Here is a 26,088-nt window from a genome sequence, read left to right as displayed (position 1 = left end):
GAAGTTTCTGTATTCACACAGACAGCAGCAAAACCAAAAAACCTGAAGTGCTCTTCCCAGGCCCCAGCAGATCATTTTCACAGGCTGAAATTAAACACTGAGCAATCAGTTAGAGAGCACATCCCTGTTTGTCTTTGATACTCTGAAGCACCATCACTCTTTTGCACCCCTGTAATTTCTTCATTTTTCTGCCAAAGCTTCTCTCCTAACTTTTTGTATCTGCTCAGAGCACAGAGGGCTGATCCTGCTGCTCCCAGCTCTACACAAACCTGGGCTGACAGGCTGTTACCAGAGCTCCCACTCTTCTTATTCCTCCTCAACATCTCCCTTTCCTTTTGCTAATACCTCCGTAACTTCTGCAGCCATTTTTAACTGTGCGTGTTTCACTCCAACTGCAAATTCCTAAAGTTCTGGAAAACCTCATCTGTGTTTGCAGAGCACAGCCTGAATCAGCAGTATTGTATGTATATAGCTAATAACAGTTAATATTTACCAAGATGAGCACAAGCTCACAGACAACATTCAGTTCTGGAGAAGTCCTGCTGCTTTACCAGAATCCCAAGGGTTGACTCGAGGGCCCCTGTGCCAGCAAATTAGCTCAGGATCCTAAGAGGAGCAGTGCTTTGGTCCAGATGAAATCCCAGCCTGCTCCCAGCTCTGGATGATGGATCTCTCCCTCAGGATACTAAAATAGCCTCGCAGGACTGTGGTGGGCTGACCACAACCGGCTGCCAGACACCCACTCAGCCACTCTCTCACTTCCTCTCCTCAACAGGATGGGGGAAAAAATAAGATGAAAATCTCATGGATTCAGATAAAGACAGGGAGGTCATTTACTCATCAGCATCTCCAGCAGAACAGACTCGAGATGGGGGAAAACAATTTCATTTGTTGGCAATTTAAATAGATCGGGACAGTGAGAAACAGAGAAAAGTAGAACAGGTTCCCTCCCTCCCTGTTTCAGGCACAATGTCACACGTTGTTCATACAACCAAGTTTTTGTGTTTCTACTCTTCCCCTTCATCACTGCCCACACCACCCAGGTGGATATTGCAGCACTCGATCTTGGTGACTAAGGGGAACATTTGAAGTCGCAGTTAATAGAACGAACTTGTGCCTCCCCTCGTTCTCCCAAAAGGTGATCATACTGCCATTCAGAGTGGAGGATAATTTCTAACTGTTCAAGGAAAAAGAAAGAAATAAAGACAGTATTTCAGTAGTCAGAGTTATCTAGCAAAGAAAACAAATGGAAAAATTACTTTTTGTGTTGACTTCTTCAACACTGCATTTTTCAGCTCAGCCTTACAAAGGAGAACAGAGATTTGTGGTGAGGTTTACTCCACAGAAACCACAGATTACAACAACATGCATTGAAGGAAGCTGGGTAAATTGCCTCAATGCTTCAGATGAAGTAAGAAAAAACATGGCAGGACTGGAACAGCTTTTCTGCCTCAGAGATCACTCCTCCAAGCACGCCTTGCTACGGAGAAAGATGTCTTCCAGACAAAGTTACTCAGAAGCAAAATATGTTCATTGCAAAAATGCTGTACAGCTCATCTCCAGCCAGCCATCCGTCAGCCCTGGTGCAGGAGTTCTTTTCTCAGGAGGAAAAAATTGGAATTAGAGGAAAACTCCAGTTTCATCATTTTTTTCATAACCTTGGAAGTAATAGGCACCAAGAGAATAAATTTTCCCCATTCTGTCAGAAAATGCTTTTGCATTGTTAGAAAAGCTAAAAAATAACTGCTGGAATTAAGAAGTGAGCCTGAAGTGTAAACTTCAGTGAGTGTAACTGAGCAGCTGCAACCCACTTGGAAGCTGTGTGTAAAATCCATTTATCCAGTGGCATTTGGGTATTCCATTGCCTGTTTGTCAGAGACAGACTGGCCTCCCACTGAAGCTTTGTGGAGGAAGGAGAATCCATATTTATGCAAGACCTATATGAAATACGTGGTCTGTGGGTCTCGGTTCTCCCCCAGCTCACTTGGAGTCACGCAGCTTTATTCTGATCTGCAGCAGCGATGGAAGAATGATCCAAATGCTGCTAAAGCCCCAATTCAGGGAAGCAGCAGAAGGGAAGATATTAGGGTCAAGTCCCCAGCATGACTCCAGAGATTTTGTTGACTTTACCAGCAGCAGAGCATTCTAAATATACTGGGAAGCTTTATTAGTTGAGCCTGAGATGGAAATGCATACATGTCTGTAATTTCAAGTTTGCAGCTATATTTCACCTGTTTTCTCATCTACACGGACCAGAAATAAAGTCAGTAACTAACCAATATAACCTGACTTTGCGTTCTTGTAACACCCCTTACTTAAGGATGCTGAAGGCATAATAATAAATGTTATCATTCCAATAAACTTTGCAAAAATATAAACAACAAGGATTTAAACAAACAACATTGATTTTTATTGCCCTGCTTGAATTTCTCCTTCCACTCAAATCACCAAAGAAAAAAACAACACACCAAACAATTGCAGTTCTAATCTTTCAGCTTGCACTTACAGGATTAAGAGTTAATACTTCTCATAACCAGAGTCCCAGTCTGTTTTCTGGTGTCTCAGAAAGAAGTAATTGCAATAACCTGCACAGAAATTTTATGGATTTCTTTTGTTTGTCTTTAGATATAAACCTTAAAGACTCAAATATGTTCAAGGTTTCCTCCAAAACCACAGAAACGTGAAGTTTTTGTAATAAATGAGAGGTTTATAGCTAAATCCTCAAAACTTCTCAAAAAATGCCATGGGAGTGATTAATCTCCCAGAGCAACAACCCTTGCAATGCAGAACACAACCATCCACTGAAGCTCACCCGCTGCTATCGATGCCCAGCAGTTTCTAGGCTTTGCGAGTGGGGTATTCCTGATAGCCTTTGGTAAAAGGGGCAGAAATGCTGTGGTTTTGCCTCATAATCCTCTTCCTAACTGATCTGGAGTGACCAGAGGAGAACCACAGGTGAATTTCTCCGTATTTACACACGCACACCTGGAAACAGAACACTTCTGCCAAGACAAACCTGTGTGGAAGCGTTCACCACATCCCGCCCGTGACTCAAAGGCAATCTTCATGGAGAAGTTTATGTTTATGTTTGTTTATGTGAATGTCAGTGACTGCTGACTGATGACAGATGTGTGACAGCCCGTTCTCAGTAAGATGCAGTGTGCAGAGGAAAGCCTGGTTTCAGCCAGGCTCAGAGCAGGCACATGGATGATGGTGGCACTGATCACCGATCACTGCAGTGATGGCACAGCAGATGGAAGGACACAGAGGATCACAGGGTGCTGCTCAAGCCCTAAAATCTGGCAACTCCCAGTGTTTGAAGCCTACAGATGCAAACCAGGCAGTTGCTTTCTCAGCAAACATGCTTTCCATGGCATGTTTTCTGGAAGCTTTACACCTTCAAGGCTTTGCACAGTGCAGCAGGTCAGTCCTCTGGGCTGGCAGATGGTGATGAAGCCTCCACAGAAGGGTGAGTGACCATGACCAGTTTGTCCCTCACCTCCCAGGGACACAACTCAAACATGTCCTTGTGCATCCCCGGCTTCACCTCTCTAATGCTGTTTCTGTGTTCTGTCACTGTGTTGTTTGTCACTGCCGAGACATGGATGTCACTCTGCAAGCACTGAGTTCTTGCCTCTCCCCTGGGCAGCCTGTTCTGAGCTTGACATTTTGGTGAGGAAAATTTCCGCAATATCCCACCTAAACCTCCCCTGGCACAATGTGAGGCTGTTTCCTCATGTCCTGTAATGTTCCCGTAATGTGCTCTGGAAGGAGAAGCAAATCTGCACAGGCACAGACTTTCAGAAGCCAGGACAGTCTGGCTGCTCCCTTCTGCACTTCTGGTGCCCCTCTGCCTTAAAAATCCACATCTGAATGGGAAAGATCATCATCTACCATTCTTCAGGGCTTAGACCACTGACCCATAAATTTACTCCTGCCGCTTGGACAGGCTTTAGTGAAGACTCAACAGGAGAGAACTCCTTTAACAACCAAACTTAGAAAATTCTTAGCAAAGAACTCTCTCTGTGTAATTAATTCCTTGACCGCTACCCAAGGATACTGTGAGTGCAAACACACTCCCAGCCTGTAATGACTATGCTAATCCAGAGAAGAGAAAAGATGTGTTGTGTATTAATCAAAGTCACGAGCTCAATTTCTCACTGTTCTTGGACTAAGTGATCAATACAGCAACACTCACTTGCTACAAGTACAGAGGGGCTCTAGGAGGAATTTCCATTTATCTTGTCCCCGTGAAGGAAGTGCAGCTGAGGAAGGTCCATCATGGCAGAAAGTTAAAAGGAGCATTATTCACCAATATTTAGGAAATGCTGCTTTGTCAGAAGGTTCAGAGTACACAGTCAAACTCTCACCTCCACTCTCTCCAGGGTATCAGGTACTCTTAAAACCACAAGAGATTAATCAGGTGTCTTTGGGGAAGGTTTTCTCTTCATCTCCCAAAGAGCAGCTGGATGCCATTCCCATAAACAAAGACAGATATTCCCTTTCTCCTGTCTACCACAGCCTGTATCCTCAGAATGGCAGAGCTATTTCTGCACTGCCTGAGGGGAACACACAGCACCGAGCCTGTCTTCCAGCATCCCCCCATGGCCTCTGGGCCCTGTTTCTGCCCCACAGGGCATTGCCCCGTGCTCAGCTGCCACAGCCTGCTGCCAGGAAAGCCAGGCACGCTGATCTGCAGCATCCTATCAAAGGACAGCCAGGATCCCACAGCCAGCTGGGACTCAGTAATGGGCTCAGGGCTGTGTGTGTGCTGTGACACAGAGAATCCATGAAAGTTAGGGAGAAATCCCAGCCACCTGGAAAGCTTGTTTGACTCCATGGAAAAAAAAAAAGAAAAAAAAGAAAAAAAAAAAAAAAAAAGAAGGAACACTGAAACTTTCTTCTGCCAGAACAGACTGCTGAACAGTTGTGAGGAATAATTTTCAGCTGCTGTCTCCAGTCTGCATGGAAAAAAGGACTTTATTCTAAAATCATGTTCTAGGTAATTCAAAATCTAAGAAGCCAATGGAAGGTCTTGCAGAAGTCACCATTTCCCCATTGGGGCTGTCATTGGAACACAAACTGCCTCATCGGAGCAGCTTACACACACACACTGCAGCTCTCTGGAAACTGTCCCAGTTCACACAAAGCTCTACTGCATCACTGAGCCCCACAGCCCAGAGGAAACTCAGTGTGACAGAGCAGAACGCATTTCAGTGGGGACTGGTGCCCTTGCACAACGGGTCCTTGCTCTCAGGCTCAGGCTGAGCGTCTCCAGCCCTTCCCCAGCAGAATCTCCATCCCCACAGGGTTCCTGCTGTGCCTGCCCTCAGCCCCTGAAGGACCAGGACTGCTGGATCTACCCCCAGCCTGTCCAAAGGGCACAGCCAGGGAGGCTTTCACACCCCCCAGGCCGGGCTGTGCAGGTGAACTCCTCATTCTGCCTCCCCAGGTACCTGGGACTGCCACGGGTGCCAAGAGCTCATCAGGAACAGACAAACACCTTCCAAAACTCTCAGGGAGCGATCTCCTTTTGTTAGCAGGGAATGTGAATGCATTTTCCCAGTACAGTGTAAAGATCAATAAGTATTATACTCTAATCAGCAGGTAATAGGACTAAAGCAACCAGTCTTGTAAATAGAGCCATTAGCTAACTAATTAAAGGGACCATTAATAAATGCATCCGAATTGATTTCAACTTTTCTAAAGAGTAAGAAGATCATACAAAAGAAAATTCTGCTTTGAACATTGTGCCAGCTTGCAGGGCAGCTGAGTGAACAGCGGAAAATGAATTTTCTTGTTACAAGCTGCCGGTACAAGTTAAGCTGCTTGTTACCTGGTACAGTTATTTCCTTCATATATAAATATATATATATCTCCTGAAAATAAATTTTTCAAATATTTGCTTTTTTTTTAATGAGTCACAGATACATTAGCTCAACAAGTTCTTTTCCGCCAAATATGAATTTGAAATTCTTTCTCTTTTTTGATACACCAGAAGGGCAAACCATAAAACAAGGAGCTCAAATGCAAAGTCTTCCTAAGGTAATTTTAAAACCAAAACAGATGTCAATTTTTAAAGATCCCATAAAGGCTTGCCATGTTAGGGAATAAGATCAGGAAAAGCACATGTACCAAATATATGTGCTGGGAAAGCACAAATGACTGTAATTAGAAAGTTTCTCCTCCTGCTGAAATCTAAAGAGATAAAATCTGTTCCCTTTGAAAGGAAAATCCAGAGTAATACCCAGAAACGGCTCCACCGTTACATCAAGGTAACGAGCAGCTGAATTTAGTCAGGGTTCTTGAAGATCAGATTAAAATCAAGCCCTGCAGTGCTGCCTTACGCACAGAGAGCATCCCATTTGTAGGGCAGGTTCCTCATGCTTTACTCAGCAGAGGATGATGATGGGCTGAGATGAAGGCTGGGTGTCGTTAATGAACCTTTCCAAGTGTCTGGTTCATTAAACACCCCCAGAGTGCCCTGGTGCTCCCAGGGGCAGTGGCACACACTGGGACATTAACCTGGACACCGTTCTGTTTCTGCATCTGGGAAAATCAAAAGCACATGCAAGATTTATTTCTAAGGGCTCTTCCCTTTCATCCTCTCATGCTACAGTCTGAGGCTTCTGATTTATTTTCATAAATCCCAGAGAATTTGTCTTTTACCCACATGGATGGAGCTGTGATTTTACAGCCAACCTGGAATACTTTGTCCTATCAGAGAAACATGAAACATGCACCCAATGTTCCCATGGCACCTGCAGGGAGAAAAGTCAAGTAAAATTTACAGTTCAGAGAGGCAAACACCAAAAGCTTTGGGAAAGGCTAATTTAATACATCTGTCACACTCAATTACAGAGTCTGCATAATCCAACACATCCATTGTTTTTCCCTCTTCAGACAGAAAAGAGCCAATTGCCCAGGCTCAGAATTAAACATCTGTTTCACCAAACAAAGATACTAACCTCCAAGTTTTGGTATGAACCAATAAAATCCAGTCATTCACCACTACTCAGAAGCAGGTGTTTTCTCCATCATACAAATTGTTACAGCCAAATCCTCAACTTAAGCCACTGCAGTGATTGAATTTTGAAGGTACTGTGTGGGCTGTTATTAATGCAGGGATACAGATGCTTCATCTACTAATACAATACATTTATTTTAAAATGTTCTGCTGTGGTTTCTGTCGCTGGTTAAATAGATGTAACTAAATATTTAGACATAGCACAATCAAGTATTGTGAAAGAAAAAAAATAACTGGCAGGTGTACATACTGGAAAACATCAAACTATGTTTCCATATTAATCACAAAGCTTTTGAACAGCGTAACAATTATTTCATTGTTTGAATTGTTATCCATCCTTAGTACATACAAACCAATCACAAATAAAATAGGAAGCAGTCCCAACCATGAGTTTTTACTTTCAAGTAAACCCTACAGAGTTTTGGAGATAAAACAATCCCTACTGAGTAGGGTTTACTCAGGCTCCTCAGGAGCAAAACGAACGGTGAAATTCCTCCGAGTGAGGCAAATTCTGCCCCCAGCACTGCGATGTAAATCCAAAGTGACCAAACGTCATCCGGAGCACGAGTCACTCTGCGTGAGCTGAGCACTCCCTTCTCCTTCCAAATTCCCCCCGACACCAAAGTAATGAAGTACAAAGAGCTGCGATGTGTTCTCCAACAACGCAGCCCAGCATGAGCAGCAAGCAAAGGGCGCACTAATGGAACAGCAGCAAACATGAGAACTGCAAATGAGCTTTAACACGAGCTGCAACCAGCATAAATCAAACTCTTTTGAACTTGGGCTTTCTTGTAGGCTGCAGATCTGAAGTCGTTCTAATTTAAGAATATTAGAAATAAAATTCTGTGAAAAGGAAACATAACTCACACTGGTTTAACCTTGTGACACACCATGGCACCAGCAATTGCTTGCCAAGCAATGTTTTAGCAATGCTTTCCCTGCAGGCTTTGCCTCAGATGTGCACAGCACCTTGGTTGGTATTTTCACTGAAATTGGATAGTAAAAGCACATCTTTAGCTTCTCAGCCTTTCAGGGGTTACATGAACATAGATTTACACTGAAATGGCAAAGAACACTGGCACTGGAAACTGTTCTGCAATGTCACTGGGTCACTCCCAAACCCTCCCCCTGGGAACAGAATTTCCCTGGCCTAGGTCTGTTTATCGCAGAGTATTGGGGGAATTTTGAAGTCTGACAACTTGAAGTAAATGAGAAGATGGAAAGACTGGAATGACTGGTGAATGATCAAAATTAATCTGTGTCAGTCTCTAAGCACAAATAGCATTTTGCTTCTCCAAAGGGTCAAGAATTAATTCCATTTCAAAGCACATAATTACAACTCTCTTCCGTTTCTTGAGGACATTCAAAATGTAGTAGAGATTTTCCAAAAATATTATCTGGCATTTCTAAAACTGCGCCTATAATGTATTTTAAAAAGCCTTATGTTAGCTATCTCTAAACATATCTCTACATCTTTTTATATTCATGCCTTAATAGGCAACTGCAAAGTGAGTACCAATCAGCTCCTCAAAAGTATATAAGGATTAACAGTCCTTAAACTAGATGCATATTCCAGAAATCAAAACTGCAGGAAAGCCATTTAACACAACAGAAACGGAACAGAGGCACAGAACCTGGCCAAAATTTGAACCTTCATCAGGAAAAAATACAGAACAGGCCTCCTGAAAGTCTGTATTTATTAAAAGGACCATGAGAAGGTTTTCTCCTCAGATTTTCCTAAGCAAAGTTATCAAAAGGTTACAATTCGAGGCCAAATTCCCTTGAGAAGAAAAACAAATCTACCAAAATAGCTGCAAACACATCCCATGGATTAAAGGTTATATAAAAAGCCAACAGGTCAGAAATACCTCTCTTCCTCCTCTCCCTCCACAATTCTATCTAATTAGATTGAATGCCTTTTTATTTTGTTCAGTGCAGAGAATTCCTGAAATCCCAGTTTAATCAAGCCTGAGTCCTACTACTCCTCTGAGGCAAGATTTTCTTCAAAGCCATAAACTTCAGCTGAGGTTGTGTTAATTTCGGAGTATTTCCCCCCGCCCCCCTTGAAATAATAATAACAAAAATCTAATAGTATCCCAGTGTCTCACTTACGCTTTATTAAAGCACTTAATTTCTGATCCTTTAAATATTCTCCTTTATGCCAAGACCTCTCTGATTTGTTACTGACTGAGACATTTAGAGCAGATGAGCATCAGGAGGATGCAGAGGCTGCCAGGCCCTGGGGATGGGTGTGATACCAATCCAAAGGATCCCAGGAAGCACACAAAAACAGACATTGGCTGTCCCCTCAAACTGAGGGCCAACCTAGGATTGCACAACCCCAAAGACAGGGGCTGAAATCTGACTTTTTATATTTGATTGGAATGCTACCAACGTTACAGCTGTTTCCATCAGAGCTGCCTCTGGCCAGGAGAGGCACTGGGCTGTATAAGGTTATAAAGTCCTTTTTCAGTGTCACACAAGGGCTCAGACAGGAGCTGACTGTGGTGCATTAAAATACTGGGCACTAGAGATGTCCTTAACCTAAGCAGAGAGAGACCCTTATCAAGGTAAAACAGGACCTGCTTGACAGAGAACCCAAAACCTCAAACTGGAAAGCAGCAGCTTTTAATTACCAAGGTGACAATCAACAGGAACAGGCTTTGCCCTTTTAAAGGTGATCAAAATAAGGAGAATGTTCCTTTTTTAATGTGCAATCCTAGACTCAGTACAAAGATGAAACGATGAATAAAGGTCTAATTGCATGTCTGACATATAAATGGAGAGACCAGAGGGCCTTACGAGCTGTAAAAACTGTAAATTTGGTTACAAATTTACAAAAACTGTACAATTTGGTTAGTGCCTTCAAGACCTGAACTCTGGACAGCAGTGTCACCTCCCTGAGTGTGTCCAGGGCAGGGAAACCAAGGCAGGAACCAGCAAAGCCACAGCCAGCTCCATCCACGCCCTGCCAGGAGGCTGCCAGGGTGTCCTGTTGTATTCCAAAAGCAATGGCCAAGCTCAGCTCCCTCGGGATTACTTTCTTCTCCCACTCTTCTGCTGCTCCTGCCTTCCCCTCCCAGGTAAATCAATAAAAGAGGTCTTTGTCATGGTAACTGTGGAGTTCCTCAGACAGGCAGCCTTCCAAGGAGAATTGCCTCTGAACACAATGCCCACCAGATATTCCAAGGAGAGCCTCAAGGGAAATGAATATTGAATTACTCTGATGCTTTAACTCAAGTCTCAGTAGCCCTTGTCCCTAAAATGATACACAATCAGTTCACCTGCCCGAAGCTTGCAAGAACACGTGAAAAAAACAGCTGCATGTAAACTTCTTAATGTATGAAAAGGGATTGTTTTCTAAAAAAGGGAAGTTTGGTGTGCTTGGAGTATGTCTGATTTACCAGAATGCCCCGCCTATCATCTTCTGGGGCCACCAGCTGTGGAGAGTGATGTATTGTAGAGCAGGATAATATTATCCAGCTCTGAAACAATGTAAGAGGAATTTAATTTTAGAAGGCAGATATGGATTATTCTGTGTATACAGGAAGCATGAAAGCATAATTTGGGAATGATAAAAAACTGTCTTGCAAGACAGCACTCCCCTGTGCAGTCTTGGGGAAGGGAGAATGCAGCTCAATGCTGTGATCAATGAAAATCTTAACAACAATGCAATCAATGCGAAACTCTCAGGAATGGACATCAGGACTGCTAATGTTCATTTGCCTCAGGGAAAGGCTGGGCTGATTTGGCTGCTTCTGCACGAACCCCTGAAATTCCTGATGCTCTAATCCAATCTTGGCCTTCTGACACTAACCTCCTGCTGCACACAGGACTGCCACCGTATTTCCCAGGATCTTATGGGGTTTCTTTGCTCTTTCAAGAAAATTCAGGCTTGGCTCTAACATACAAAAATGTAAAAGAACCTGGTATCTGTAAAACTATTTCAAGGTAGTTCTAAAGCAATCTTAAGTTCTGTATCATGGACATGGTTTTGGAGTGAATGATGAACTTTCAGATATTCATGACTAATCTGAAAGTGACTTCAAATTTCAAGACAAAGAAGTTCTGCATCAGAAGATAACACAGGGAAATTGAATATATACAGGGGAACAGAAATTCTGAATTCATCCGTTTTTTCCATTTCTGTTGTAATAGTAACAGTTCTTACACCACATCAGCATTCCCGAACTGCAGACAAGATTCTATCCACTGAGCTGAGAGCATTTTGGTTCTTAAATTTAAAACTAGATGCTTCTGAAAATCTAGCCTTCATCTACAGAGGGAAGAAATGTGTTGTTAAACAGATGTATTAATGCAATGTTATCTTAAAAGCAGGAAAGTAATCAACCAAGATAAGGACGTTCCTACATCCCATATCCACTAAGCATTACATGCTTCCGTGTTTTATTTAATTACAGGGAAACAAAAGCTATTTTAATTAAAGAGAAGGCAGCTACACAAGCTAGAACTGGAAAGTGAAATGCCTTAAGCAGTTCTTTGGAGGACTTCACAATGTCTGACAATTTCAATCTATTAGCTATCCCTCTCTCCACAGAGATCACGATTAGCCAGCAAACTTGCCCTTTCAATTCACTCAAAGCTTCAATCTATTCCATCTGTGCTCTCTGAACCTTTCATTTCCAATAGGTTCGGGGTAATTCAGAGCAGCCAGGGAGGCTGACAAGCTCAGCCTTTCTTTCACATCCTCAGGGCTACATGCTGACATCTTCGAATGAACTTAGAAATAAATACAATATCACTGCTTTCACACAACAGCATCATTTATTTGAATTCCATTAAGGAAGCACACAGGTGTAATTAGGAATCCGGCCATGACTCAAACAGCCACTTGCCCTCATGCTGGTCTCACCACTCCACTGTAATGGAATAAAACCCTCCTGTGAGCTCCCAGTTTGACCTAAAGGCCGAATGCCTTAAGAATCCAGATGGACAAAAAAGGTAACTCTGATGCAGATCAGTGAGCATTTGTAAGAGTCCTTGCATCTTACTACACACACGCTGCAGAGCAGCGGTACCTTGGACAGATCTGCAGTTCCCACATGGAATCTGTCTGCTCCTGAGTCATTCTGGAGGTGGGAGAGAGGCAGGAAGCCCACACAAGATGCGTTGAGCATTAGGACTTCACCAGTTCAGTCACAGCACCAGCCGACGAGGAAGGAAACAACCAGGTCCTGAAGGACTGGAAGTGTCTGGGTGACAGGCAGGTGTGAGATCCCACCCAAGAGCACTCTGTAATGTGAACACAGCACTGAGAGACAAGGAGAAAGCACCAGTCTGGTCTAGATCCATGATTATGGGATCTTAAGGAGGCCTGGAATGGAATCCATGACTATGGAATCATAAATCCCATGAAAGAGGGATGCTCAGCTTTTTGAAAATGGTCGCAACATCAGCCACGGGTGATGGCAGAAAGTGACCACAGCTCTGTGATTGGGGCAAAGACACAAAACCTGAGGGAAACTCCCGTGTCTCCCATCTTCATTTCCACCCTGCAGCCCCGGTCATCACTGCTATAGAATTCAGCTCCTAAGAATTACTTTGGCTGGATTAAGAATAAAAAGATTATTTCCAAAATCTTTCAACTCACCCCCATCAAAATGCTCAGCATACAGCCAAGTAGTGCCCATTTGGGGTTGGAATACTTCAGCTGCATCCAAAATTATAAAGTGTGGTGATCACACATTATCAACGACAGAGGGAAGCTTTCCCTCCCTGTCAAAAATTTCAACTATCCCATGAAAAGCAATTAATGAAGAAGAAGGGACGGATAATATTTTTTATATAGAATTACCTTACTTTCATGGCTTTATCTATTATTAAAATCATTACCATTCTCTTGTTTAAGTGTCTCTGTTTCGTAGCTGCAATGGTATGCTAGTTTGCCAAGGCCTATCAGCTGAAATGGCAATTACAAATACACCAAGTGATCACTGTCGAGCTTTCTTTCATTTTGCCTGGTTTCCATGCTTGAACATCAGCTAAGGTTGAACACCACCTGGTTCTATAATCATGATTTTTCTGCAAGGGAATGACAATGAAAAGGCCTGGGAACAGATTACTGGATGTACAGTTTGATGCTACAAAAAGAAAGCATTAACTGCAGCCTACAAGTTTTTCTCTTTGGTCCCTTAGTTTTCCATCAGATCAAGGAGCTCAGCCAGCTCAGTAGGCAACTGCAGCATTACTGGAGCTGGTGCTGCAAAGAAAAACCCCAACCTCTATAAATGAGGGAAAAATATTAGTTTTCAGCTGTGTGTGTGAGCTCTCTGCATGGCTCATTACTCCACTGCAGAAATGCCAATGCCACACAGGAAAGAGATTGCAGCAGCCCCAGCTGAGGCTGACTCTGCTATGAACAGCTCTACCACCCATGCTCCTTTTCAGATCAGAGTCAGCCCAGTAAAGAATTATAATTTTTTTTTTTTTTCTGTTTACAGCTTACAGTCTAGATTTAAGTGAACAAAATCCAACACACAAACTGCAGGAAAGCATCACTGGTCAACCACTGCACCTGCACCATCCCTGTAAAGTGGGAAGTTTTAATTTCCAGGAAAGGTCTGTCAGAACCATTTTCTACAGCCAAATTACAAAACTTCTGAACATTGTTCCCGTAAAGTTAGACCTTGACTCCTGAAGGCTTATTGTTTCCAGCTGTGTTTTCACAGCACTTAGCAGAGTTTTCACAGCAATGCTGTGTGGTTTCATTATTTCCTTCTCTCGAGCTGCGTGGCATCTCCAGGAACACACAATGCAGCGTTTCTCTGGTCCCAGCTGATGCCTACTCGTGCAGGGCAGAAGGCAAGTTCTATTGCGAGAGCTGAGAACGAAACAAAAACCTCCCTGGTATCACTCTTGGCCAGCAGGTCAAGGGAAGACACTGAGAGTATTTGGAAAGTGTGAGAGCTTCCATTATGCAAAGGCTAGAATGTGCAGAGAGACTTTTTACTACTGGAAAAAAGAGGTGAAAATGATGAAGCTTGCATGCATGTGAGAATATTTTACTGCAAAACAAAAAGGAGTTATTTTCAACCACTGAATGCAAAGAAGTAACTGAGCCACTTGTTCTGAGTTTCCTTTCAGGCAGGTGAAATAAAGTACAAACCATTTCAGAAGAGATTATCAAGAAAATAAGCAAAATTCTATTTTGGCTGCTGCAACTTGCATTCAGCAAAAGCAAAATTAAGATTTATTTATTCCATGAAAATTTATGATAGTTTAATATTTGCCTTATTTGAAACTGAAGTGTAAGGAAGGGATTGTGTCTTCTTAATTTAAATTGCTTTCATTAATGTGAGGGCAACTGCAGTTTGGTGGTGTACAAGTCTCACTGGAGAAGAGCAAGTGTTTGTGTAACTGAACCCATCAGACCTCCTGGGATGGCTCTGGTGAGGGGCTGTGCGCACCCTGTCTGCCTGGAGCAGCCACAGAGCAGAGCTAGTCTGATTTTGTCATGCAACTTTCACAATCCCATCTTCACTATCAGTTCTTACTCTGCAGAGTAGTAGCACAACGGAGTTTGATCTTTATTTCTTCTTCTTGTCTTCCAGCTTCCATAAATTTCTTCTTGCTTGCCCTCAATCTTAATTTTCTGGGCTCCCAGCCTAGAGTTTCAATTCTTTTCTGATAACTTGTATAGGTCAGTACTAAAGTTCAATGTCATCTCTAAATCTAACATTATATATGATCTGTTTTGCTCTGTGATTCCTTCTGTTCATCCCATTGCTGAAAACAAGACTTGCTGTTGGAAGGAGAACAGTAGCAGCACTGACCTATAAAGAAGGGGGCAAGACAAAGTGCAGGAATTATGGAGGGATTCACTTGCTGAGTGTCTGAGAGAAACATTTATTCAGAAATTGGAGAAGAAAATGACGAGGTACTGGAAGTAACATTTGCTGAGGCCCGGTCAGGTTTAGACTAGAAGGAACACAATGATCAGTTCTTCCTAAGAGAGATGTCAAAGAAGGATGAAAGATAACTGAAACTGCCACAACAATTCCACAGGCTCCAGAGCAGATTTTGGTAGAGCCTGTTTGTAGGAAGAAGATAGAACAAGTGGGAGGATGTGTAGTTCTTGTGACAGTTGATCAGAGTGGCAGCAAACATCTGCAGCAAGTCAAAGAGAGGTCCCAAAGGGGCTGAGGGAAGAGTGCAGTCACCACAGACGTGAGGATCAGAGGGCTGCTCTTCTCAGGCGGGAAACAAATGAGAATGTACTTCTTATGGAAAGAAGGAGGGCTTTAGCACTTCACAGGATGAACTGAGACACCAGAAAAGCCCTCTTACACCAAATAACATCCTGCAGGACTCCTTTAGCATTTGGGGGAGACTTTTCTTCGTCCCTTGATCTTCACTGTCTCCCAACAGCATTCCAGACAAGTTGTAGGCCATAAATACCCAAGGGCTGGAAGAGTTAACTACCTGAGAAATTATCATCTGACCTACTGCAGCAGCTAAAATCCTACAAGGTCTGGGAATGCTCCCCTTGCACTTAAATCTGAATTCAGTGCTCCTCACTTGGGCTGCCAAAGCCCAGAGCTGGCAGCAGTGCGGATGGCCTGCCAAAGTCATCGTTCTTTTCTGGAGCTGCTGAAAGGAGAACAGTTGAAGAGAATCTCTTCATGAACCATCATTTTATTATTATTGATGCATTTTGATTATTTGATGAGAACCTATAATGCACAAGCAGACATTCTAAGCACCAAACTATAAATACAGAAACAAAGGTCCGCTATATTTAGCACTCTCCAGTTACAAGCAATTCTCTTTCTTCAGGGTCTGATCCAAACCAAACTCACAGTTCTGATAGGAATAGATGAAAGGATGAAAGGAGCACATGACTGCATAGAAATAGAATGAAAACAAACAAATACATGCTTCACCAGTGATTATTGTACCATTACTCTGATCTACTGCTGCTCAGATAAAGAGGCTAAATAAAAAGGCAGGCAAAGACCCAGCTGATGCTGATATTTGTATTGTAAACTGCTGCAGCTAAAACAGCAGGGAACATCTTCAGCGATATCCAAAGTTATGACAGGAAAAATGGGGAAAAAAGGTAACAGCAGCACCAAACACCTGTGGAAGACCACAGATCTTAAGTATTTTAGTTAGCTTTAGACAAATTAATAATTAACAACAACAAAGGAGCACTGAGATACCACTCAAAACATCAGCCTGGTGGACAGCGTTTGGGAAATGCCATCTTCTTTGTCAAGGGAATTCACAGATATTTTCTTTGTATTTTTTCTAACCTGAAACTGGATCCAGGTCAGACTCCACGTAATTTAGAATAAAATAAACTAAAGGCTAACAAACAGGTCTGTGTCTGAGTCTCTGAGTGTTCATACAAGTTAGCTCAGAAGATCAGAAGAATCCGTTTGACTCTTTCAATTTCCATGTCCCATCAATAACACAGGGAGCAGCCAACATTTTCCTTCACCACCTCATTACCACCACTGCCCACTATGTTCACAACTTACCAAACTGAAGGAGCTTCAAATAAACCCCAAAGACTTGAAGGGGCAAAGAAGGAATGAAATAGCACTAAGATCTCTACCACCTGTCAAAAACCCCATTTTTTCATAAGTGGTTTGTTGCATTGTTAATACAGACATTGAATTTTTTTTCTTTAATAGTTTATTAACACAGATTATAACAGAAATAAATACAAAAACATCATTATGACATCTTATAAAAAGCTTTTTATGTTCTCTTTATCATGCTGCTGTTTGAAAAGGTTTGGATAGCATATTGATTGTAACATCAGGGGATTGCATCTACTCAATCTCTTAGAATATTTTAATCAGATGCTTTCATCATATCTTTATTTTTTTTCCTTATCCCACTCTTCTTTTCTCTGAGCAGTTCATATTGTCCAGCAATCAGAATGTCACATTCCAATTTTTAACACAGATGCTAGAAATTAATTATTTCCATGTGGTAAAATGTACAGCAGATGCTGTATAGCTGCAAGTAAACCAGATCTGCTCTCAACACCTTGTATTCTGAGCAGATAAGACAGTTTAATAAAAGGGAAAGCAGGGAACTGGAGTGATTTTTCAAAGGTTACAGAAAGCCAGTGGGTACCCTCACTCCTAAATCACCATCATGAACCACTACACTCCTCTGCTCTCATAAAGATGAGAACTCTAACAAGGTAAAATGACTGCATTTTTGTAAAAGGAGAATAATACCTGACTTTAAAAATGGGATGGAAAATAATGCTTTATAAGGTCATTTAAAAAAATAAACCAGTACTATTAGAAGGCCATTCCAAGCTATCAGTCATTTTCCCACTTTAGAGCCTATCAAACAGAGATATTTCTACTCCACAAAATACCAAACAGTATGAAATCCTCAATTGTTGGCAACACCAGTGTTCGTGTGTGGCTTGTCTGAAGAGATTTTGTTTATTTTTAAAACTCCCGAGCATGCTGCCAGGGCTGTACTACAGCCTGGCTCAGTGGAAACCCATTAAAGCCACTTTGCTGGGCAGATGGTGTCAAAGAGTCAGGAGCACGGAACAGAATCCCACCGTGCACAGGTGTTCAGCATGCAAGAACTCATCTCCCAGCAGACAGTGCTGCAGGGGACACAGGCAGCCACCGAGGACAGAGCCGAGCACAGCAAAGGCAGAAATACGGAAAAGGATTGGGAACAAGGGAGCATGAAGTGAGGAACCCCACGTGAGCAAGGGCAGACCTGTGCAGAGCTCCAGACCGAGCTTTAGAAACGACACCTTGCTTTTGTCCACTAAAGGGGTAACCACTCTTTGTCATTAGCAGGGACAACACAACACAAAAACTGAAATAAGATTTTGAGAAGTGTCCACTACATTTTGGACCCCCATCTTTCACACCCTGGTTCACAGGCTTGCTGGGCAGTTGGCACTGCAGTAGAATTCTGGGAATGGGTACAAAGAAACTCAGCAGTGACATCTGGGAATGGCCTTGCCATGACAGAACATGACAAAACTCGTAAGCCATGTACCAGACTGCGCTAACACAGCAGCACATTGCAAGGCTCCTTTTACTTATGTTCCTTTCCCACTCCTCTAGAGAAGGAAGCACAAGTATGTTCAGTGTTTTCAGATGAGTGGCTAATTCCGTAGGTGAGCACAGCACCTAACAAAGCCCCTAACCCTGGGTTAAACAGATCCGAAACAGAACAAACATGGGGAAAAGGAGTGTAAAAGCATTCCCTGCACTCTGCACCACGTGTGGCAATAAACATCCAGTATGTGTGCACCTTTCTCCTCTGCTGGGCACAATCAGCTGCTCAGTTCTGCCCCAAGTCCTGTATTGTGGACTACATAAAGAGATCCTTCCTCATCTTCAGAGCGGCAGACTTGTGACCCTGAGCAAACCGGATCCTATTTTTATTTCTGAGAACAAGGTAAGGATGACAGGAGTGTAACTGCAGGTACACGCTGTATTTACAGATTTGTCACACTGCAAAGTTTTGCAGAGCTGAATAGTTCTTTCAATAGTAGCTCAAAACACAATCTACAGAAACAACATCAAGCTCTCCTTCAGAGCAGGAAAACCAGACAATGTACCCCACTGCTAGCAGCAAAGCAGCAAGTTAAATGCAGGAATCTGACAGACACAGACAAGAAAGGTAACTACCCATGTGTACCAGCAAATCAAAATTAACCAAGCAAGGCTGATTACATTAGGACAGAGATGCAACACTAAAGGATAAATACGGATATTTCAAATAAAAGCAGATGCAAATCACCATTATTTTCATGAAGATAAGCAGAATGAGTCACCATGGCTCAGCAGAAAATGGAGGATACAATTATGTGCTAATCCAGAATCTTTGGCGAGTGAGTGGACTGACTGGAATTGTTTCCTTCCCTATACTGTGGATTAGACCAATATTCAGAGACACCACTGACATAGTTACCTCTGCCAGCTTTGGGTTCCTCCTCTTGCACAACGAATTTACATAATGTATACTGAAGACATAAAACTACACTTATAAAATGCAAGTGAGGTTGAGGGCCTGCAAAATTCAAGGGTTTGAGCCCATTTAGCATTAGATGAAACTACACTCTGTGACTTGGAGGATTTTTTTAGCATGCAGGACATGCAGACTCATCTGGTGATTATCTGGACATCTGCCTTGCTCCTCAGCAAGAGATTTGCAGACTGCTCAACAGTCTGCCTCTCTTAAAAGCAAATACATCAAAAGACAAGATGAGGAGCATCCTGGTTCAGCTGGAGAGGAACTCCTGTTGCTCCTTGGTCCCTCTCAAAGCTGTGTTTCCCAAGGGTAAAGAGTGTGTTGCCATCTTTCCACACCTCTGCTTGTGGCACTTGTTATTATTACCTCTGCTGCTTTTTTATACATACACAGGAACTGATTTCTTTTGTTGTTTTTATAAGAGCTACATTATTCAGTATCCTTCCCTTTCCCACAGTTTAGAATCCACATGGTCATTTTCAGATGTGGGTCTGTTTCGCTTACCAACCATTACCATAGCAAATTTCTGAAACACTTTAGCCAAAACATCCTTGTGGCAAAGTCTTTATTTGCAAATAAAACCCCAAATAACTAAACAAACCAAACCAATTCAAAGTAACTTTAAAAGCAGAGCCAGATGGGCCTATGAGAAGGTGAAGTGACTACAGGAGGAGGGAAGAAGCCTTCTGTTTCGTAAATCTGAGGAAATGTGGCAACCTTGATGAGACCACTACCAACCTCTTATACACTGTTTGTACAAGAAACAAAAAAGCGTTTTGCTGAGCCACTTCCAGGGAGACAATTGTCTGCAGCACAGAAAACTCCCCGAAGGAAGCTGTCTGGAAACCTTGATTAAAAACTCCCAGCAGTGAGGGTGTGAGAACAAACAAGCATCCTGTGTGTGCAGAGCAGAAGCTCTGAGGCAGTCAACTGACCCTGGGGGTGCAGATGCCACAAGTGACTGGCAGGGTTCTCCTGCTCTGCTGCACTGAGTGGTGATTTAAACCAACCTCTGCTGCACTGGATCACACACCAGCAGTGCCTGTGTCTGAAGCACCGGGGCAACCCCAAACAGCTCACAGCAACACTTCCAACTACCACGGTTAGTCTCACTACAGTGGTTTTTCTCAGCCCTTTCAAGGAAAAGAGCCATCTAACCTTCTGAAAGAAATCCAGATCATCTTGCACAGTGCCCTGGTTTTGGTATTGTCACAACGGTCTTTGTTTACAAGCAGACACAAATTGAGATGCAGTCTGAAAGCAGCCTTGTTACTTCCATTTCCTCCCCTGGCTTTTTCCTCGCTTGCATGCAGAAGGTTTCTGGCACTGGCTTCACAACACTGCTCAGATGTTCTATGAATCACCACTGCTGTGTGGGTTACCGGCAGAAAAATACCACTCCAGAAAACTCTGTCTACTCTGAATTAGAGCCTGCTGAAGGCACTGAAATCCCCTGTGCTGACTGCGAGGGGCTCAGGATCACACCTGCTGCAGATCGATAGCTGCGTGTAACTCCTGGGGCAGAGCTGTGAGATACTTACACCCTCCTCTGGCTCCCGTTTAGCTCTGAAGCAGGAGATGGAAGTTTGCATTGATACCACACAGGCTGTGCTTTGGAAGATGAAGAGTTTCAATCCCTTGGCTCTGTGGGGCCATCAGACCAACACCTTACACTGGAATTAAGTCTGTTCAATAAAAGAAGAAATCCAGGGACACGAAGAGACCAATTCTCATTCTACAGTTAACTGTGCCCACATTTCAGCCTGGGGGTGAAGTAGCCGACCATCCTCAAATATGTACTTTAAACTGCTCATGATAATTAGTGTTATCTACGTGTCTCAGAACTACTTAAAATCCACTTCATTTGGTGCTGCCATTAATAATGCAGCAGGCAATACTACAAAGACTGGTGAAAATCAAGTAATTTAATGCACCACTTTATAAACCAAACTTGTGATGAATCTCAGCTGCCTCTTCAGCTTCCCTGCAATCAATCTGTCTGCAGTCATGTTTATGTATCGTAGGACCAGTGATAGACTGCCACTAGACTTGGCATCCACAACCACCTCAGGAGCTTGATTTAATGTGAATGCAGCATGAAAAATCAGATTATCTTTTGATTCTCTCCTTTATTAAATAAAACTGATCTTTATTGAATAAAGCTGCTTTTATTAATATCTAAAACATTGGTTGGTGTCACAGAGCCTGCCAGTCCTAAGGAACTAATAAAAGAAAAGACAGAAGTAAAAAATGAGAACATTACAGGGAAATATTAGAAACCAAATCACATTAAGACAGTATTGCAGCTGACAAATAAAACATGGGTCTAGCTGTGGAATTTTTTGTTTAGCTTGAATTTATTATTTTTACTGAAAGAAAAGGAATCAGAATGGGGCTTTTCCCACAAGTACTCCATGGCAAGAAACATGGCAAGAGCAAAAAGGCAGAAGTTACGTTCCCCTTCCTTTTTTTAGTGTCCCAAACAACTTCAAGTTCAATGAAGCTGGGACAAAGCACAAAAACTTTGGGTTTAAGAAAACTGCTTGAGCTTAAAGCTGGAGAGATTTAATTTATTTGGGGGGATTTTATAGAAAACTTCTGGTGGTTTTGCCAGCAGACAGAGCTCACAGGAGAAGTTTCTACTGGCCACATGTGTGCTTTATGCTCATGTGAAAGCAGCAAGCACCACGTTTTCCATATTCACCAAATGCACAGCTGGAGCAACAGATGCTGGGGATGGGTCTGTCCACAAGCAACACCAGCACTGTTACTTTGAGAAAAAGAATGAGTCCCTCATCATCCCCATCACAATCTGCCAATATGAATTGTAATTCAACCCTGAACTCCTGTCTAGCCACCACCAAGGAGTGGAAAAAAATACATCTCATAAATCAAATAAAACAATCTTTGATTTTAATCCCATGTAGAAAATGTATCCCTTTACTAATATACTACCACTTTTCTAGAGGGATGAACCAAAACTGGGCATCTGGGGGTTTGGTTTCCTTGTTTCCTCACGATTGCTTTGCTCTAACAGGAGATTTGCATCACTGCACAAGTGCTCTGCTCATCTCTAGCTATGGGAAACACCCTGAGGGGATACAAGGAAATCCTGCCTACTACACTTGCCAAGCCTCCATTTCAGTAAAATTGAGAGAAAAAGAAAATCAAACCAGCAGCTCTATTGCCTGAGACATCATTAGAGAGCAACCTGCAGGAAGATTTCTGCCCAGGATGACACAGAAGAACACAAAATGCTCAGCAGAATAAAAGCAGAACAAGTTACTAAAATATTCACTTGGTTTTTTTACCGCCAGCTTAAACTTGGAATTTGAAATCAATGAAATCCGGTTTTATCTCAAGACATTCATAATGAAAAAGGCTCCTCAATCTTTAGTCTCACAATATACATCTCAAAAGTCTTTGGCATCTTATGGGAGATGCTGTTTTCATTCTAGATTTAAGCCAGGCATGGAACCTGGAGCTCAAATACAGTATAGAAGTTTTTATTGTACGCCAGTGGAGCTGATGACTTTCCATTTAAACAAGAGAACAAAAGGCCCACATTATTGTGCCTGTTGTACATAGCCTGTTTTCATTAACGTCAGCTGGACATGGTTGACAGAAGATTTCCCAAGAACTTCTTCTCGCCTTTGATAACAAAGAGCAAAATGCTGAACTGACGGAGGGCAAGCATTGGCCTCCTAGGACTGACTGGAACAAACTGCTGAAGACAAAGCTGAAATGCCCCAGAACTACAGTTACAGAGTATCATCACCTCTGCCCTTACGCATCCATGGATTGTTAGACTGACAGGGCATTAACGCACCTGGATTATATCATCACTGACAAGGTGCCCTGGTAGGATCTTTAGCTCATTATTGAAAACAACATTTCATTTCTGAGGCTGGAGCTCTGCGTTTTACAAGATAAAAGCAAAGCAAAATCACAACAGTCTTCTCAAGTCTTCAACATCATTACCTGAAAGATTTGGAAACTGTGCAGTACAAGGTGTGTTGCCATGGTTCTGAGTAATAAGCAGCAGCCCTATACACAATAGACAGCTGATTGCTGTTGCACATTAAAAGCTTTATATTTCTTTAGGAAAACTTTGTCATCATGTCATAAATGAGGGATTTTTTCTATTAGCAACAGAAAAGCATCAAAGAAACGTGCCCTGTAGTAGTAATCATGCCTGATTTATTTTTTGTCTGTTCATCTTACTACATGGAGCAGGGTGGGCACCATCCTTTAACACTGTGAAGTTCACACTATGAATCTCTGGAACACTCTCCTGGTCCTCCCAGTGTATTAGGGCATAGCAGTGCAGATGGAGTCTGTCACCAAAGAAAAAATAAAGATGTACTACTGTACATCTCTAATACATCTGTATCACTAAACAGCAGAGTCCTGGCACTCACACAGCAGCAGTGTCTTGGATATCTGAAGTGCAGGATCAATAGCACAGCTAACCCCAGTGATTCTGCTGGGATCTCGTGTGTCTGGTTTCATGGAACCACAGAATTCTTTAGGCTGGAAGGACCCTGAGACCATCGAATGCCTCTGCTAACCCAGCACTGTCCCGTTCACCCCTGAGCACATCCCCAGGCACCACATCTACACCGCATCTACAGTCTCTTAAATCCCTCCAGGGATGGGGACTCCACCACTTCCATGGGCGGCTGTGCCAGGGCTTGAAAACCTCTTTGCTGAAGCAGTTTTTCCTAATACATCTTTCAAAAGAGATGTCAGTAACATTTTAGAATGAAATCACATCTGAACACTGTAATTGCTGAGATGGCAATGGAAGAAGCGCTGCATTCTGTAACACTGAAATGCCATTTATTCCAATCCTGGAATAAACTGCAATCTCAGTCCAACACTATGTTAATGCAGTGCTAGGGCAGCAAACCGAAACACAGCAAAAGCCAGGGAATGAAGAAGTTCATGCTCTCACTGCACTGAGAGCCTATCCAAGGTACTGATGATACTGCTTACAATAAAATACATCATTTACAACCTGGCTGGGCAATCACAAGCTACTGGTGTGCAATGTGAATGGAGTAATCTCTTGAAAAGACTCTGACTTCTAATCCCTGCTGCTAATGCATTTCCAATTGCAACTTTAGAACAGGACTTATGTAGGCACTACATTTAGGGAACATTTGAGAAGACTTATAATTTTGTTCCTTTCTTTACCTGTTCTAAGGAAAAATGGAGGAGAATAGAATTTGACATGGGAAGCCACCACAGAAATACACAGCTATGTATTCCGCCTGCTATCAGTAAGTTCAGTTCTGGATACCAACTAATTAGTAAAAATAACTCACTTAATGAAAAAGGAAAGTGCTGATCTCTGGAAGTGAAAAAGGGTGTTAGGAATAACTAATACCCTTTTTAATAGGGATATTTATAAGCAGGACTATTTACCAGTATGTTTGCAAAACCACAGATTAATGCCTATGCTCTTATTTCCCTCTGAAGACTAAACCACATGAAAACTTTGTTTTCCTGCCAAAATATAACTGCTGATGCACAGTGTCTGCTCAGTAGAAATGTATACTTCTCCTAATTTATATTTCACAGGAATGCTCAGAATCATCTAAATTAAGGATTGCAGAAGTGCATTCACCTTTTGGCTGAGGCATCGATGAAAACTTTTAAGCTCCAAGGAAGCTTTAAACGCACACAAAAATACGTGCACTGTCTGTGTGCTGGCTGAGTCGAACTGTAAACAAGCTCGAGGGCTCCAAGAAGGAATCACTGAGTTGTCTGAAGTGATGCCATCAGGACATTCAAACTCTATTCATCATGCAGGGTATCAGACACCTGCTACAGCATCTCATCAAAGCTTTTAAACGTTTCACTAAGTGCCTGTTTCTCTGGTCCAGTAAAACACTGCCAGTCAGTCGGAGATACAGGATTTTCAATCTGAAAAACAGCACGGAAGACAACGGTGGGGCTGCCAGCTCCAACAGCTTCTACCCCTGGGGATTTCAGATCTCTGTATCACAAAGCCTTCGTAATCCAAAGCAGAGCTACCAGCTAAACTCAGCAGCAGCATCTTCTGCCCGATCAGAAGTACAGTAAGGAGGTAACAAATGCCTCAGGAAACTGCCAGGCTGTTTGTCGTGGTCAACCAAGGAAAGCTCCTTCCACTCAGGCTCTCCAGTCATATCCTCCGTGGTTCTGACTAGCACATGGCTCCCCCCAAGTCTTTCCGTCTTGAGCTATGGGTATCAGCACTGAAGGCATTACAGAGAGGGCACAAAGGCTGGCTATGCAAAATAAGAACCACGATGCAGTGAAACAGAAGAGATTTGAGACTTACCTTTGGAAAAAACTGCTGCCAGGCTCAAGAGGAGAGGCGACAACAGATGCCCCATATTGCTAATCCCGGAACCACACATCCTACGGTTTGTACAGCACTATGGATCAGTTTCACACACTTTGTACTCAAAATCAAACCCGGACATCTGGAGAGGCTACATTTTCAGAAAAGGTCATCTGGAAAGCGCAAAAAGCATTTCCTTCGCAGAGAAGACTTACTTTAGCATTAACCCTCCCCCCCTTTCTCCCTCCTTTCTTCAAAACAGATGATGCTGTGGAAAACCCCCCCCTCTCCTCGCAGGAAATAAAAAGGAGTCAGTTTTGATTCAGATCTCGGCGAGGCAGGCGAGCAGCGCCTTGCCCGGCAGCCCGTGTCCGTGTCCGTGTCGGTGCCGTGCCGGGCCGGGCCGGGGCAGCGCTGCCCTCCCGCCCGCCGGGATGCGCTTCACGCGGCCAGCGCCCGCATCCCGGGCAGCAGCGCGGCGGCTCCCGGGGCGGCACCAAAGTTTTCCTTTAGGTGATGCTGCTCAGCCCTGAAACCATCCACGCACGCAGGGCTCGCTGTCGCGCGCTCTTTTTTCCTTTCGTTTTTTTCAAATTTTTTTTCAAGTTCTCGATCTCCTCATCGACCTGTGTGACTCTCCGCACAGAGCGCGATCTCGGGGAGCAGGTGAGGGCCGGCGAGGCGTTCAGGGCTGCCGGGGCGGGCGCGCACCTCCCGCCCCCGCGGCCCGGCC

At 43.1% G+C, this 26,088-nt stretch overlaps 1 protein-coding gene across 3 annotated transcripts in view; it reads right to left on the bottom strand.

Moving 5' to 3' along the window:
* TMEM132D (transmembrane protein 132D) overlaps positions 1 to 25,590 on the bottom strand; it is a 199,281-nt gene extending 173,691 nt beyond the window's left edge. For all 3 annotated transcript variants that reach the window (XM_040080591.2, XM_040080594.2, XM_040080593.2), the window contains exon 1: positions 25,353 to 25,590. In XM_040080591.2, coding sequence (XP_039936525.1) covers positions 25,353 to 25,431 — 79 coding nt within the window. In that variant the 5' untranslated portion in view covers positions 25,432 to 25,590. The remainder of the gene's footprint in view (positions 1 to 25,352) is intronic.
* Between the last annotated feature and the right edge of the window lie 498 nt (positions 25,591 to 26,088).

The sequence above is a fragment of the Hirundo rustica genome, chromosome 17, assembly GCF_015227805.2.
Source record: "Hirundo rustica isolate bHirRus1 chromosome 17, bHirRus1.pri.v3, whole genome shotgun sequence".
Taxonomy (NCBI): domain Eukaryota; kingdom Metazoa; phylum Chordata; class Aves; order Passeriformes; family Hirundinidae; genus Hirundo; species Hirundo rustica.
Note: the sequence above shows the minus strand (reverse complement) of the source record. Positions and strands in the feature narration are given on the sequence as shown.